At 30.0% G+C, this 18,609-nt stretch overlaps 1 protein-coding gene across 1 annotated transcript in view; it reads left to right on the top strand.

Annotated features, from left to right (window-relative positions):
- Positions 1-18,609, top strand: part of LOC127063964 (WW domain-binding protein 4) — a 42,307-nt gene that overhangs the window by 23,004 nt on the left and 694 nt on the right. Inside the window, exons 2-6 of the mRNA XM_050994362.1 lie at positions 16,441-16,648; positions 16,749-16,850; positions 16,951-17,028; positions 17,283-17,520; positions 18,197-18,545. Of these exons, the coding sequence (XP_050850319.1) occupies positions 16,441-16,648; positions 16,749-16,850; positions 16,951-17,028; positions 17,283-17,520; positions 18,197-18,545 (975 nt within the window). The remainder of the gene's footprint in view (positions 1-16,440; positions 16,649-16,748; positions 16,851-16,950; positions 17,029-17,282; positions 17,521-18,196; positions 18,546-18,609) is intronic.

Here is an 18,609-nt window from a genome sequence, read left to right as displayed (position 1 = left end):
TAATCTTTATCCAAAGCAGAAAGATATATTTATAATAATAAATAAATGAGAAATTATAGTATCGAGATAAACTAAAAAATAATCCTAGATTTAAAAAAAAAAAAGATTCCATTTCCGATATAAAGGCCATCTCATTCAGATTATAATATGAATTTAGAGTATTATGGCCCAGATAAAGGAAAAGCTTTTAAACATAATAAAAAGAAAAATTATTATTCGAATATAACTTCTCCGCAAGGATCACATAAATTCAAAAATGTTGAGCATCCTTCGTGAAACCACTTATTATATCTCACACATCGAATTTAGTCGTCTTCTTTCGATGTATAGATATACTGCTTCCAATATCCAATGTATTCGGCATTATTTACTTCCTCAAAACTTTCTTTGGATTCTTGGATTACAAAATCCGAAAAATTTACATTTGAAAATAAATCTTTCATAATATTCTTACGTTTCGATTTGGTGAAATTTTTAACATGTTTTGTTACTTCAGCGTTTAAAGTTATGTAGTCTTCTACGTCTTCTAATTCGTTGAACTACACCTGATGACGTATACTGGTGATTGAATTAAAACATTGTGTCTGGCGTGTTTGTCACAGAAGTCTTTTTATTAATTGCTTGCGAAGAACCAGCTGAGCCATGTTTTGGTTCTTTATTTTCCTTCTTATCTTCTTCAATTATATCAGGCACATGTTATTCTTCATTTAAGAAAGCGTATAGTAGACATTCGCCATTAAAAATGATTAACGCAAAGAATAAAAATCCATCATCTTCGTATGATTAGCCTGATTTATGTCATACCAATATATAATTTTAAAATAAATCAACTATTCCAGTCGATGACCCCGATAGGTCAAAAAACCCATCTAACTCGAAAATCTGAAAGTAATAATTCACTTGTTTTTTTTAGTAATTCTACGATAATATCTCTTCGCACGATCTTTAAATATTAATACACTGTATCCAGAAAAAATCATTGCTTTTTGATAAATCGTTAATAAATTATGATTTAAAGAACAATCAGAAAATTTTTGAAAATATTTCATTTCTATATTACGAATAATTTACGTAATAATTTCTTAATTGAAAACAAACAAAGAGTACCGTTCATATGTTTTTTTAATAAATGTCAGGACAATAGCAGGATCATCTTATCTTGAATTATCTTAAATAAAATTACCCATCTTCTTATGAAAGACTATAATATATTTTAATAATAGAATAGAAATATTGTCTTTAAATTTTAAAGAATATATTAAATTATATTAATAAATTTCTGACTGCTAGGAATAGTATACTTTAGGACGTGAGTTACCATTCTCGCATTGTTTTATTGAAAAAATTACCGTGCATGCGCATAATAAACAGGTTTCTTTATTCTCCTAATCCCCAGACAGAGAAAATGATATCGTCTATATCATGATATTGTCGGTCTTTTCTCGATCCAACTGATAATATAGTCTTTTCATATAATTTACCTATATGAAAAGAATTTTCTTAAAATGTTACAAGTGGTGCGATAACATTTCTTTTGATAGATGTTGATAGATCAGCACTATCAATTGTGCAACACGGTCCATGCTCTGGCTATTTTTAATGTGAAATTTAAACAACGCGATTTTCCTGATGATTTTAATAAATAACAAAAATTCGAGAAACGTTTCTCTAAGGACATTCTTTGAGATCTTCTTGATAAAATTTATTACGTATAAACAATCTCGTTTGTTACTGTCTTTAATTATTAATGAATTCATTAAAACTGTTTCTTTTATTTTATTGCAATGTAATTGCAATGTAAATAAAAATACATTTGACAAAAGGCAAGATATTTTTAACTTCGCGTGTATCTTATCAACGTAGTCAATACACGATCGAAAACTCCTACGAAGATTCTTGGTGATATTTCATACATGAGATGCAGCGATTCTCAGATAACGCCTGCACAAAATTTCCATGTAAATAGTGCGAACCGTGAAAACGTTTACTTGTCTCGCATTCTTTCGAGTAAATCAATTTTTATCTATCGTTTTGTAAAAATTTTCAAGGAGCTAGTTGATTGTTGAATATCGATAAAAATTCAATTTTATAAAGAAACTCATCATTTTTCTCATTTCTACTCAACATTGCTAACAATTTTTAAAATAAAATTAATTTTACCAGCTTTTGAAAATATATTTTGTCGTTGAATATTTCGAATATAACAAACAAATATAACTAGCAATATGCATGTAAGCATACTTATCTAGCTATATATGTATACGTATACATATTTATATACAAATTTGCATGTGTATATATATTTATATAATTCTATTATTTAATAACGCATCAATCGATATTAAGCGAAGTTCATAATTTATTATACAATTTGGTGTGCTTTAGATTAACATTTAACAATCTTTTTGCCATGCGTTTTTGTTTATAATAATATTATCGCGCAAATGTTTGTAATATATTATTTTTTAACTTGTTAAATTGAAATTACTGTATATTATCTGAAAGAGATGGCTATTATTACGATATTCTTGCGAACTTGCAAGAACATCCCAAGAAAACTTTCTGAAAATTTCTTACAAATCACTTTCTAATCACTTTCTTCATTTCAACGCAAAGTAGTAATCATCATTTCGCGGCTTATGAAAAGTTTTACGTGATCCGATATTAGACTGCGGCTGATAGGTTGAGAAGCGCTGCTTTAGATGTACTAGTCTTTGCATAGATACTTCGTCCTTTAAATTGTCCTTTCAGGATTTACAAACGTCGAGGAAGCTCACGAAATATTTTTCAAAATATTTTTTAATTGATTTTCAAAAATATTTTTATTCGTTATATGAGTATTAGTATTAACCTTTAATAATATTTTCTGAATATTTTATCAGAAAATTCCAAAAATTGACAAAGTTATAACTGTTTAAAGTCGACCTTATCGAGTTTAACATCATATGCACTTTAAACTTAAAACTATGTTTTTCAAATCGATACCAATGATATTTTATAAAACTTATTTGAATTGATTTGAATGAAATTTGACACGAATATTTCTCATAAAATTATCTAATTTCTACTGTCATATAGACATTTCTTTAAGAACCGTAGTTTCTTTTTTAATCATTAAAAAGCTATTGAAATTTTTTATCGAAAATTGCTTAGTAAATTTAATCACTCATATTTTTTTATTAAATGAAAATATTAAAAATTGACTTTTTGAAACTGAAATTTTGTAAATGTACTTTAAAGGTTTTTTTTTTCTTTTTGATAATACTCTGAGAAGATATTATTAACTCTGCAAACATCGTCCAAAACGACTTTGCTTGATTTAATATCGATAACTTTAAAAAGATTGTTTTAATATTTTTATTGGAAAATATTTTTATTCAAAGTACATTCTACCACATATATTTAAGGACTTTTTATTATTAAGATAAATTACATATAGAAAAAAATCATTAAATGGTTTTTTTCGACCCTTCTGGAGTACGTATATAATCTCTCAAGATCTATGTGTTTTCAAAGACCTATGTGTTGTCTATGAGTGTAGTATTTCCTATAGTGGAAAATGATATGTTCAATTGTCAGAGATATGTAGAACTCTCAAGATGGGGTTTTTTCTTTCACAAGGAGTAAAGCAATAAACTGTTACGTGAGTAAAGCGTATTCTATCATGATTCTTGAGATTACAATCTGATCGATTTATATATTGTTTTTTTTTTATTTTACATTGTTATAATGTTTATCGGCTATTGGCTATTTTACATACCCTTCATTATATATTATTATTATTTAATGATATTATTTATTATTTTATATAGCACTTTTATTTCTTTGATAACAATAATAATAAAAATAAATTACTATACGTATATAATCAAATTCTAAAACATTTTACTCGATCGTATTATCTTAATTTACAATTTGAGCTCACATTCGTTAATTAAAATCATTAATTACATTCTTTCGCGAAAATTAACCCTTAGAATAGCTGATCCGATTCCCACGAAAATACTATTAGAAAAGAAGCAATGGCACGTAACGAGATCGACACCAAGACAACACAGATATATACGTTGGTATTGTATTCTAACGAAAAAGAAACTGCTTTGTTTCTAATTTTACCTCGAGCCGATTATAAACTCACATTCTTTCCTCTTCTCTTTGCGTCTCCTAATTCGGATCGAATTCATTTGCTAACTTTAAATCGATCTAACTTACTCTAACGAGTCTGCATAAAGAAACATTTTTGTATTTTTCAAAAATATAAATTCGTTTTTAATAACGATTCAACGTTAATGAGCGTCTACAATTATTGTAATTATTGAAATTAACAAAATCAACGATAATTATCTTAACGAGTGTGCATTGCTGATAATAAATCCTTAGTTATCATAGAATTTATCATTATAACATTTTCGTTCGAAATATGGAAATACATTTAATTGATCATCTGATTGGGACGATCAATATCATTAATTTTCTGATACTTAAATAATCTCGTTATACGCGATTTTTTAATTAATAAATTAACATATATTACTTTTCCATCTTTTCTTTTATAAAGACAATTTGTCGAATTAGCGACAAAGTGTAGCTACTTGTCTTAGAATAAAACGCGGTTAACACGTTCTTTATGAAAACGTACGTGCAATATCTCGTTTTCTTTCGCGAGAAACCAAAGTCTCTTCGTGTATAAGCTATTATATATGTAATTCAGACTACTCACGTACACACAAATACTTGACCCTCTCTTATTTCTTTCTGTAATATTTTCTTTGTACGTTATTAAAGATATATATTATTTTAATTAAAATTTGTTTAAATTTACCATTTATTTAGGCAATCGAATGAAAAAAAAGAAAGATTTACTATTTACGTGTATAATAAATTTTTCTCTTTTTTTTTTTTCTTTCTCTTTATGTTACAAAATAAATAGGTGGCGTAAAAAAGATTATAGAAATCGGTTTGTAATTCGAAGACTTTCAAGATCGACATACGTTTGCAAGTATTCGAAGCCGATATGGATTAAATGTAATATGCGAAGAGTACATAATATGTATGCAGAAGAAGGTATTAGAGATTAGAGATAGACGTAATACTCCATAAAATATAAAATATTATGATATCGACAGAACTTTTAAAATGAGTTTTGAATGTATTTCAAAGTAAATAAATGAACCACGAAATCATGATCTCTCGATGAATCGTTTATAATTGTTATCAATGGGCCAATGATGAGCAACAAATCATCCTGATTGATCGCAATTGAATTTCAAGCTTCCAATTATCTTGAATATATGAATATGAACGATTGTCAGCCTTTACTTTCGTTGGATTAATTTCACGCATAATTTAAATAATATTTAAAGTTCAAGTTAATATTTTTTGCTAATAATTAATTAATTATTTAATTTTAAATGATATCTAATAATCATTTGTGATATTTTAAGAGGATAATTGAAAAAGAGGTTATCAAAAATTCGTTAATATTCATTTTAAATGTGCAAATTTTTATATCACTGGCTATCGTTAATTTGCGTATGCAAATGAATAAGATATTTTTTTCTTTTTTTTTTGTTTTTACATTTTACGTTGAATATTCTCCTTTTTTTTTTACCGGTTTCACCCTTTGAGAGTGTTTTCGAACACAGAAATGCTTTCGTCATGTTATCGTTGTAACGTTCGTCTCCATATCCATAAAAAAAAATATGTGTCCCTGTTGACATGTATTTTTAACAAAATCATAATGTTGAAATCGCTCGAATAAATCTTTCAATAGAGATTACACTTTTCTTTATATTTAAAACAATTTTTTAAAGACTCACAGAAAGTCCTTTGAACCAAAAGACATTGAAAATTAAATTCTTTATGACGATCTTCTAAATTTACCATATGTCTTTTCATTTATTAAAAGAAGAAACAGATATCAAGAAAAGAGATTAAAATACGTGGTGTATAAAGAATAAAATATCATCTACGTAATACTACACACTAGTACACACAATCGATGATGAATTCAGAGAAACATTCCACAACTCTACGCCCCATTAATTGTCCGGTATATAAATCAACAAGCAAATTGGATTACGAGTCGGCGCATCATTCATTAGTGACGTAACTCTATAAAACCTCAGTGTTAGCTTTAGTCTGTCGTTAACACTCACGGCATTTCATTCAACTGCTTTTGTTCCGGCCAAAAGTTCTTTTTTTCGTTTTTCTTCTTTTCTTTTTTCTTTTTTCTTTTTTCTTTTTCTATCCACTATCCCGGCTGCCGTTGGTAAACTGCTTTCAGCATATAAATATCTTTATATATCATGAACCAGTTGTCAGAAGCAAGCTTCGTGTAGTAGCCAGTTAGAAAAAGAATCGTGTTAGAACACGTGCATTCGGTCGTTGAAAAAGAGAAAAAGAGAGGCGAAAGAGACGACAAGAGAAGCACTTTTGATTCTAATCTTGGTAATAATAAACTATTTTTTTCATTCTTATATAACGTTCAAAAAGAGTATTATTAGATGTTAACAACAATATCATACTTTTTACGATATACATAAAGTGAGTTAATAGATGATAAATTCGGTCCTATGAAAACAAAAGTATCATTCATACGTATCATATAATAATAAGAAGAAAAAAGCTTTCGATATTGTTAATCCTTTTTCCTATTTAAAAAAAAAAAATTATATAATTTTCTTTATATAACAATGTCTTTAGGAAACATTGGCTTTCGAATATGCACTAATAATAGTAAATCGTTCTGTGATAAAAAACTAAAATTAAAAAAGATACTTGTGATTGTGTAATTTCAAAGTTATATGACGTTACAGAGGGTTGAAGAAAAGCAAAATAAAAAATACTGAACGAAGTATCTTCTTTTTGTTTTTTTTTTTTTAAAGATCGATATCCACTTCAAAATAAATAAAAAATATTGCAAGAAAGAATGCGATCCAAAGAGAACCTACTTCGATTCATTCTCTCTTTCTCTCTCTCCCTTTCTCTTTTTCTTTCTTTTTCTCTTTCGACGGATAGCAATCATCCGATCCACTTTTTTACTACGTAATCCGAGAGAACTCGTTTGAATCATCGTCCTACTTTTCCCCCGTAGATCCCGTGCGGATGGCAAAATTTAAATCGGAATAAATTTTCGAGTTAGATGCGAACGTGTAACGCCATGAGCTAGTGCCTGTGCTCCTTCCACTATTCGAGAATTCCCGTGCGAACGAACGAATCCTCCTGTGATCGTGAATATTTCGTTATTAGTTCGAATTCGACGATATTAATTTGAATTGTTTCTATGAATTTTGTTTTTATATACGTATTTTTCCTACTTGACGATTGGAAATATTTCCAATAATGGATTTATTTTTATTTTTCCTGCGTGAATCATCGTTATGCGATATATTCATATTCTATTAAAGACTAATGAAATAAATTTATTTAGTTGATTTAACAATTAATATTGGATTTTACAGTATTTAATGTTTAAATAAATAACATTGTGTTCAATATTTTCTACTAAAAATACCGACTGTATTTATCGATTCGACCAATGAAATAATCATCGTTTTTTATCTCCGTGCTTACGCTTGATTTTTTTACTCGCTGCACGACGAAAAGCTCGTAATCCCCCAACTATAATGCTTTTATTTATTTATTTATTTATTTTTATTTTTTGTTTACTTGTTTTTCTCATTTTTATTTTAACGAATGCTTAAATTGTTATTTATTTACTTATGCAAGTGAGAAAGAGATAGAAAAATAAGAACAAGATAGTCGAACGAACGTTATAATTGGATGCAAGCCAATTGTCTCGGTTGAATGTTTGTTTCTTGGAAGACTTCTCATAAAAACGGCATAAAACGATTTAGCACAAGTTCTCTTCAACCATTTTTCATTCACGATAGCGACAATTTTCGCGACTCGATTTTGTCACACATTGGGTATATCGCGTTACGTTTGATTCCATCACGGAAGAAAACATAAACTTAACTCAATACTTGGAACGTTCCTTTAAAAGACGATTTTACGAGCTTTCGAGATTATTTACGTTTTAACCCCAATATCTTCTATTTAAAATTGCAATACAAAAAAGAATATATATATATATATATATATAAACGAAATCGATCTAAATCCGATTATAGAAATGTATAATTTAATGAATGATTATGGCAATTTGAAAAGATTAGTATAATAATCCTATGACAAATGACGTAACAATGTAATATGCGAATTATGATAAACGATGATACTTTTATCGTCCACGAATCATTCCCTTTTATTCGCATTTATAGTTTCTCCTACATTAACGCCAGATATCTGGGTCAATTTTTAACATTACTATATCATCTCCTTTCCATATTGAAATTGATAGCCTTCATTGACCAGTAACGTAACATGCTAGATTTGAGAAAAAATTTTTGACAAGATCTTTGAGGGTTGACTCGTTTCTAACCTCTCTCTCTTTCTCTCTTTTTCTCTTTTTCTCTCTTTCTCACGGGAGCTATTACGTTGCTTCTTTCTGAGAGGAAAAAAATGCTCTGTACACCATGGGCTTCTTTTTTCTCCCCTTAGAACCGTTTCTGTCAGCGAAGATAAATCGAGAGATTTACGATAACGAAGGCCAACGCCCAAATCGAAAAAAAGATCTTGGCGTGAGAAAAAAAAGCTGGATAATATGTGGTCTTTATAGTGATAATAGATAGAACAGAAAGAAAGGGAGATGGATATGTGTCTATTAGAAAAAACAAACATTTTCTAAAATAAATAAGCGCATAATTTAATAAGATTCGACGGGGAGTTAGTCGACAATACCTTTTGATTCTGATTCATGATCCCTCAACTTTGTACTCCTTTAACCTTTTGAAATTAATATACACAAAGAACGTCAAGCCAGCCAATCTCTGCATCCTTCTACAGAATTCAGAGCTCTCGAGAGGAAAGTTCCATCTAAGACGGAATTAATTATTCCTCATTAATATCTGTACTCGACGGACACACGCGACGTCCTTGCATTATGGAGACAGTTCGGCACGAAAGTGTTATAGTATTCTGACATTGTTTAAGATTCCCTCCTTCTATCTCTGTCTCTGTCCAGCTTAAATCCTCTATCGTAATTGTATACTAATATCAAAGTGAAATATATCAGTATTTTTATTTACATTTAATCGAAATAAAGAAAAGAAAGAGAGAAAGAGAAGTATTTAATTAAAGTCTTAAAGTTACGAAGAATAAAAGAAAAAGAAACGATAGCATTCACTTAAACGTTTAAAAATAGTTATTAAATAAAAAAGTAAAAAGAGAAATTTAAGAATAGAAATAAAATTAGATCGAATAAAATGTATTTAATTGATCATAATTATATTAGTAATTTATTTGAATAGATGTAATTAAATATCAAAGAGACTGTAGAATTCGACAAATAAAATTTATGAAAAAAAATATTGAAATAAAGTAAAATTACTATATATATGTTTGATAATGAATGAGAATCGAATGATAATTTTCATCGCGCTAGAATTACCCATGTGAAATTCTATTTTTCGATATTAAATTTTTCAGCGAAATTAATGCGAGAACCACGAAATACCATAGAGTGAATATCGTTCGAATGTCGATGTCCAAGAGTTCAATATAAAATTTATTGACGTATATTTCGTACGAATCTGCAACAGTTTGGAACAATTGACAAAGGGTACGTCAAAAACGATACTCTAGCAGCTGTCTGTTCTCACGTGGATCAGATATGGTCAGTTCGCGAATAAAATATAATAAGTAAATTCCAAAATTAATTAGCAAGAAAAGCATCTGCGGGAAACATTAGCTGAATTTTCTCTCAATTACTCTTTTTATTTAACTCGCTATATATTTTTTAAAGTGTCTAAATATATCAAGTCATTTAAAGGTCCATTTATACGTGCCGTGGCCATTCCGTGTCTCGGCCATGCACCAAACCAACCGAATTGGTTAACATAAGTTTTATATGTAACAGTTTATACATCATAAAAACCTTAATTCAATAAATTTTAGCGTTGGTAAAACATCTAATTAAATATATAATATTTTTAATAATGTATAATATTATTATATTATTATTTATTATATTTAATAATATATAATTTATATATATCTATAATTTAAATTTATATATATATATTTCTAATAAAGAAATATATATTATAAATTCGAACTCTAATGAGTTTTTCACAATAATATGATTCTTTGTTATAATATAATATAATATATTTTGTTATAATATAAAATAATATATTTTTTGCAACGTAGAAGGTCAGAAACTAACGTGAAAACGGATAGTCACTGTATATCCATGCTTTGATTAATAACTATATCTCTATAGGACGCATAAGCGACTTATAATATCAACAAAATGATCGATGGTGAAAATCTGTTTGCAAAAGTGCAGCGAATTCATCGATCAACTTCTTTATTACCACAACTGTTCGTAGATAAGTTTTTGAAATGTCAATGATATTTCAAAACGTATTTTACACATTTTCTTTAACTAAGAAACGTACGAATTTTCTTTCAATATTAAACAATTTCAACAAGTTCGATAATTTTCATTAAAGATTGACTATTACAAATAAAAAATAAATATTACGTTCGATTGATATTCTAATTATTGTTTCACTGCGAAAAAGTTTAGGATACTTAAATAACATTATGTATCGTTAAACGAACACTCGAGTTGACTAGGAGCCAAGCTGTAACGACACACCAAAGTCTGGCTCGTTTGCGACCTTGTTAGAAACCTTATGATAGACCGCCAATAGTACACTTAACAAGGTTAGTATATCTACTTCGTTAATCGGTCGCGCTCTGTGTACAACTTTAACGTCTTGTTATAAACGGATTTCAGTAAATATAAGTATTGATAAACTATGAAAGATCGCATAAGTTATTATCGTTGAAATAACAATAGTAATTTATCGACTTAAACAACAAGATAATTTTTATGTAAATACTTTTAAAAATATTTGCTATATCGAAAAAGAAAAAAGTAAAAGAAATTAATTTAAAGAAAATTTATTAAACGTTTTCGAGAAGTTTTTCTTGTTCACTGATTTTTTTTACATTCGCTCCATCGTTAAAAATGAATGAAATTTTTCTCTTCCGTTCTCTCGTTATTTGAAACGTGTTCGTTGGATTACGAAAAGCAAATAAAAAAACTTTCTGACGATAAGTTACATCCTGGAATGATTCGGGTGCGTCCATGTGGATGCACTTTCTTTACTGACAGAATTCTTTCATACGACTTACTTTATGACATTACGAACTTATTCTTGTGCTTTACTGTAAATATATACATAAATGTGTGTGTGTGTATACACAAACACGCATGCATACATATTTACTATATACGAAAACAAAAATTATTCGTAAATTTTTCATACAAAAATCTTTATATTTATCTCTTTAATATCTTAATTTAAAAAATGAAAATCAATAAAATTATCTTATATATTTAATGTTTATTAAATTAATTCGTTCGAATGCATTCAAGAATCCTTTGTAATTTTTCGTACGATATAAACGATAAGATCACTAAGTACTTCGACAAAAGACTTTTGGCATGTGGTATGCCAAGTGGAATAGCCAGAAGATTCTATTTTATTACCCTTATTATCGCGTATTTGACCTGCGTGGGAAACGTGACGTGGCTCTCTCGCCTTTTGACGAGCAAAGGGACGATGCAAATTGCATCGAGAAATCACAACCGTCCCAAGACCGAGCTCTATTAATAATAGACCGTATTAATAGTGGCACGGTTCTATAGATAGTGTCATCAGGTACCTAGGCTAGCAAGCTAGTTATGGACGCATCATTAGTACACTTCAACCGAGTCTCTTATTTTTACGACGCACTTCAAATACGAACTCGTACAATTTTGTGACGCATCTATTCGGCCTATGTAAATGTTTAAGTTAGAAGAAATTCGACTATTTCCGCGTCATAAATGATTTTCTTCTATTAAACGACAAATAAAAAATTTTTTTTCAAAATAAAACTACATATTATCGTTTGACTTTATGCGCTTATCGCGTAAATTATTAACATCAGACTATTAAATCCATCAAAGGAACGGATTACAAAATTCATGTTTTATAATTATTAAAGTCATAATCATTAAAAATAAATTAATCAGAAGCTGTATTTCTTTATTTATTTTTTTTTAACGAATGACAAACATTCGCTTTTAACGAATAATAAACGTAATTACAAATGAACTATTTTTTCCAAATATTCGTCGTATTGATATAATAAGAATAAACCTGTGATTTTAATGCTAAACAATACCAGTAACCGGCATACAATTTTACAGATTTTAATGTCAAACTTTTTCAAGATTTCTTTTATGACATTTAAAAGATTAAAGACATACTTGCTAATAAGAAGTATAAATTCTCTTGTATCTTTTATTTAAAAGTAGAAATTATCAAATCTATTGGAGATGAATTTATATAAAATTTTTTAATTAATTAACCTGATAAAAATAAGATGAATATAGAAAATAAATTCCGCAGCTTGAAATCCTCTAAGAGAGGAAACCAAAGAAAAAAAGAAAGAAAAAAAAGAAAGAAATAGAATCTTCATTCCTAAGAATTCCGAAAGGATTAAAAGATTAGCTTCATCTCATCTTGTCTCGAGATTTATCCTAATATATATGCATATAAATCGGTTTCGTTTGGCGATTATCGATTTTGCTTGCACGTAGCGGAATCAAACCTGTTGCTACGGTCGTGTTATATGCAAGAGCGAATGAGATGAAGAGACTAGACTGGCAAAGCAGTAGTAGCCTATGATCTCGAACTGTTTAGTCCGAAACTATATATCTAGTAAATTTAGGTACACGGATAGATTCTAAAGTATACCAACGTGAATCTGAACGTATGCATCGCGCGTACACATCGAGGACATCCAAGGCTGAGCTAGAGAAAATGAGTCGAGCTTAAAAAGAGGAAATGAAACGAGTGGATGTGTGTAGCTATTTTGGAAATTGGCCAAGCAACGTGCGCCTTGAAACTTAGAGTATTGATCTCGCGAGATCTTATCTGAGCTTGCTGGCTCGTTCGTCCATTATCGTAATTCATCGATGCTCGCTTTAATGGAACCTCCTGTCACGATCTATTCTTATGAATTAGATCGTTATAAAAGAGTGACGTTTCCACGTTTTCTTATCGTCGATAATACTATGGTACATATTTATTATCTTTCGAAGTGACGAAACTTTGATTGAAAGTAACCGTTTTTCATCATTGACGTTATATTTTATCGTTTCCAGTAAAATAAACAAAAACAAGTCATTTATATTAATATGATTATATTTCAAAGCGATACGACATAATTGAAAACGTATTATACGTAATTCACGAGATTATGTTTCGATCGAGAAATTATGCAATTCGTGATTAATTTCGACGTAACGAGCCCGTAATTGGAAGCGAACGGATTGAAGAATAATCGATAAGTGAGATTTCTCTCTAGTCCGAAAGATTAAACTCTGTTCGAGTAAATAGTAGGTACACTACACGGTACGTGAGATGAAGAAAAACTTACCGGTTCATCCAATTCTAACTTTATCTCTTCTTTCTTCCTTCTTCGTTAATAAAAATTTATCTTTATTTCCGACGTATATTACCGCAATCGAGTTTTCTTTTTCTTCTATATATATTGTGTGTGTATGTGTGGGTGTATATATATATATATATATATATATATCTTTTTCGTTTCGTGGGTGTCGTGTTCGTTGCTACTTTAATCCGATAAACAAGCCAAATTCTTTAGACGATAATTCGATGTAACTTCTAATTGGCTTTTCGTAATTGGCACTCGTACTATGATCTTGAAAATGCATTTGGCATCTGAAAATTACCGAATATACACATTTTTATATAAGTTAGAATTTTGTCGAGTCAAATATTTTAGCATCCTTTTATTTCTCTTTCTCTCTCTCTCTCTCTCTCTCTCTCTCTCTCTCTCTCTCTCTCTCTCTCTCTCTCTCTCTCTCTCTCTCTCTCTCTCTCTCTCTCTCTCTCTCTCTCTCTCTCTCTCTCTCTCTCTATCTTATTCTCGTTTCGTTTGTCAACGAATCTCTTAATCCTTTCCTAAGTATAATACACACACACGAAGATACGAAGGCCAAGTGCAAGTACTTCAGGTCGAGTAAGGTCGACGGCTAATTGCCAACTAATTCGCACTTCTCTTTGCACACGAGAAAAGAATTTTCTTGGTTTATCAACGTTCTCCTTCCCTCTACGTTTCACCTTTCACCTTCTTACTGCTTTAAATTAGGCGAGAAACATAATACAGCCAGAGGAGATTGTTGCCGTTGAATCTGTGAGAAAATTTCTCCGAGATTTTATTCTCTTTCTCTTGGATAGACGGTATATCTCTCTTTAACTGTCTACGTAAAATGAAATATACTGGCGTACGAAGAAACATCCGAGTCCGGATAAATATTTGACCTCTTGATTTACTATCCTATGTTTACGAGGATTTGTTGTCGTTATTGCATTATTGTCTGTTTTATTCTCATTCCAAAATGTTCGAAAGAATCAAATTTATCTATTATTTCATATCCAACAACGATCGTTCATACTTTAAATCTTTTCTTTCTTTCTTTCTTTTTTTTTTCATAAAAAATAAAAGAATAAAATGTTAATTACTTGAACAGATTGCCTCCCGGTACATTAAAAATGAAAATACATACACGATTTCTTTCATACGTATCGTTCAAATGAAAAAGAAACAAATGTAATTTTAATTTCTATCACGATTCTAATATGCATAGCAAGCGAAGTCAAAAGGAAATACATTAACTAAAAGTTTCTCCTTCAACATGAAAACTCGAACGCGTCCTATATGACTACCTGATAGCTTCGATCACTGTTAATTGCACTTTAACGTACTTTATCAGAGAGTCACGTATTCACCATTGACGTGATTTTGTATGAGAGAAGGACTCCTGCGTTTTCTCTTTTATGGTCGTAGCACGTAGACGTCGCATTACGCGACGGCCATACTTGTAATAACATTGCATAAAGTGCAGTATGAAGTGCTGGTTAGCGTGTGGTACGAATCGTTAGATTGCTTCCTTTTATACGTTTAGATATCATATTACAATGGAACAGGCTACGTTGAAAAGTTCTTTGCTTTATCGTGAAATTAGCATTGAATTAACGGAGACGACATTTTTACAAATTAGTTTTACAAATTGTTTTACAAATTAGTCTTCGATCTTAATGCAAAAGCAAACTAAAAATAAATTCAACAATCGAATCTTCGATTTCTGCTATTCTTATCCTTTTTTTTTCTTTTGTTTAATTTTCTTTACTTTCTTTTCTTTTACTCCGACAACGCATATACAGGATGTCCGTCTGTAAATGTCCGAGGAAATATTTCGCAGTTGGTTGAAGTTACAAGAAAGTTTTTAATTAATTTGCACGGTTCTGAGTCAGTTACAAATTGCATGTAACTATTTTTTTCTTCTCTTGACCTTTTCGAGATCGATGTATCTTTTTTAAATGAATACTTATAATTTCTTTTTTTAGCATATTTTTATAGCAGTGGTCATTTTCAATTAAAATCATATTTAATTAAAAATTGTTACTATGCATCTTTTACGAGATAATCAGCATTTTAACGACTGACTAATGGATTTGTACTATACTATAATATATATCATGATTTGTACTATACTATACTATAATTCATGCTCTATGTTATACAAATATATTATTTACAAATCGAATAATCATATACTTCGAGTTGAAGTCCTTCGACATACAAGTTCCAAATTTTATGTAGTTTATTTTTTATTGGTTTTCAAACTATGGAAAATCAACTAACTTAATACTTAAGATGCCGATGTATAAATTGACGCTATATAAACATATACAATTTATTCTCAATATCACTTGGATATTGTACATTTTTATAAATTCTCTCTCTCTCTCTCACACACACACACACACTCACTCACTCACTCACTCTCTCACTCTCTCATTCTCTTACAAAGATACTCTAGAAAGCATTTTTGTAGGACAAAAGAGAACTTGCAAATTTCATGATCCTGATACGCGTTAACGAGTTAAATAAAATTAGAAACGAGGTCGATCATAATGTACGAGACAACGAAGCATATGCACGTAAATGGATCATAGTAATACAGGGGGTGGGGTATAGAGGAAATTGTTATGGGTCAAAAACGTAAAAGCTTTTGCAGAATTTTATCGCCAATGATGTTACCAAACGACAGAGAATGTCTACGTTTATAGCATGTGCAATCTGCAATTTAAATCGAATCGGAATATCTTGAGAGATATGGAAGAGAAATTGTAATATTTGTAAACAATACACGGAAAATTGTAGATATTTTCTGAAGAAAGATTTCGAGGAAATTGATCTTTAATAATGTGTCCATTGCAGGGCTGATTATTGGAAGTCCCAGGGACGGAAATTCTGCGACTTTTGTAAATGTTGGATCGCTGACAATAAACCGAGTATCGACTTCCACGAGGGCGGAAAGAAGCACAAAGAAAATGTCAGTAAAAGGCTCAAGGAAATACACAAGAACAGTGCGAAACAGGCGAAACAAAACAAAAAATTTGAGGACGATCTAAAGAAGATGGAAAACGTGCGTATATTAATGTGATCCATTGTATAAAAATAACAAAGACTTTCACGAACTAATGAATTAATTAATTAAGTAATTCCCTTTAATTAACTTTTGATAGGCTGCCATGGCTGCTTATCTCAAAGACGTCGAAAACAATACGAGAGATATGACGGCTGACAGAATAATAAAGGAAAAGCTAAATCGATCGGAAAGTCTAAAAGTACATAGTATAAGTATTTTTTGTTGTAAAGTTATTAATAAGTTGTTATTACAAAGTTTTTATAATTAAAACAATTTTATAAAACTTTCTTTACATTTAGGTACCACAAAATGCGAATGCGATGCCAGATGCTGCACCGGAAACAGTACCGAGATTCAAACAGAATAATTATCGACATGTAAGTACATAATGTATTTTTGTCTTATTAATTTTTATTTTTTTTTTTTGAGATATTAATTTATTACAACAATGATGGAATATAATAGATTTTCCATAAATCGTGAGATATGAAAGGATTATGAAAAATATCGATCGAATAGTCGAAAAAGTTAAAACAAAAAAAAGAAAAAATTTTACTTTTTACAATTTGTAGCGACAAATATTTCTTTCTTTTTTCTTTTCTTTTCATTTCATCGTTGAAATCGTATACAGTTCCCCCAAGAAATTGATCCTTGCGATCCGACGGCTTTGACGAGGTTGTCGCATACGAAGAGCCAGCAAAGTGCCAGCGTCGAGAATAAAACTCAAGGGAAGAATAAAGCGAATAAAGGAAAGGGAAAAAGAAAAAAGGCCCAAGAGGACGATGGACGAAGAAAAGCCGTCAGGAAACTTTGGTATGAGGCTCTCAGTCCCGAAGGATACACTTACTACTGGCACATAGAAACTAATGGTACGTACATACAGACATGTACACACATATGTGTGTGTGTGTGTGTGTATAGGGTATTTCGTTCGAAGTTTCGCAAGCAATTATTTCACAAACTATAGTTCGATTGAAAAAATAAATAAAACTTATTCTGTTTCGGTGTAGAGATAGGAAGATGACATTTTATGATGATTATAACATTTCTTTCGAGATCTCAAAGTGATCTTTGTTTTTTCTCATATAGAAACTATGTTTTTATTTAAGTAGGCGCGCAACCCATTCCAAGACGAATTCATTGACCTAAATAAACCTACCTAAATAAACCTACCTAAATAAAAATATACAGTTCCGTATAAAGAAACAAAGGTCATCTTGAAATGCCGGAAGCACGTCCACCTGGAGAGGATTTGTGACCATCATAAGATGATTTCCCTTATCCCTTTTTTCACTCCACCCTCGTGACAAGGTAAGTTTTATTGGAAACATTTCTTGAAACGAACTATAATTCGGAAAATAATTACGTGCGGAATTTCAAGTAGAACACTCTGTATGTATGTGTTTATTTAGGTATATCCTAAAACTACTATTTTCTTACTCAATCATTTTCTTATCGAAATAAAGTCTTTCTTCTGCTAATTATATATAAAAATAAAAAAGAAATCAACATAATTAAAAAATATTTTTTCTTCCACATTACTAGAATCAGTCTGGGAACCCCCAGAAGAGGGTTTTATGACATTTGCCGAACAAGAAGAGGAAGCGAAGGAACAAGCTCTTCAGGAAGAACTTTTAGAACAGTTAAAAAAAGAAGAAGAGATCGAAAAAGCCGATCTTATTGAAGAACAAAGGGCTAATGCCGAACGAGAAAGAATGAAAGAATTGCGAAAGCAACAACAAAGAAAACAAGAAGTACAAATTAAAGAGGAAGAAAGTGAAGAGGTTATTGTAAAACAAGAGTCAAAAGAGGAAGAAGAGAAACCTTACAGAAGGGATTATAGCATTCCTGAATTTCAACAGCCTTATGGATCCTGGCAGACTGTAAAAGTCATGTAAATATTTATTTATAAAACGAAGAACTTTTTTATACAAATATTCCAATACACACACACACAC

This window comes from Vespula vulgaris, chromosome 1, assembly GCF_905475345.1.
Source record: "Vespula vulgaris chromosome 1, iyVesVulg1.1, whole genome shotgun sequence".
Lineage (NCBI taxonomy): Eukaryota > Metazoa > Arthropoda > Insecta > Hymenoptera > Vespidae > Vespula > Vespula vulgaris.
Note: the sequence above shows the minus strand (reverse complement) of the source record. Positions and strands in the feature narration are given on the sequence as shown.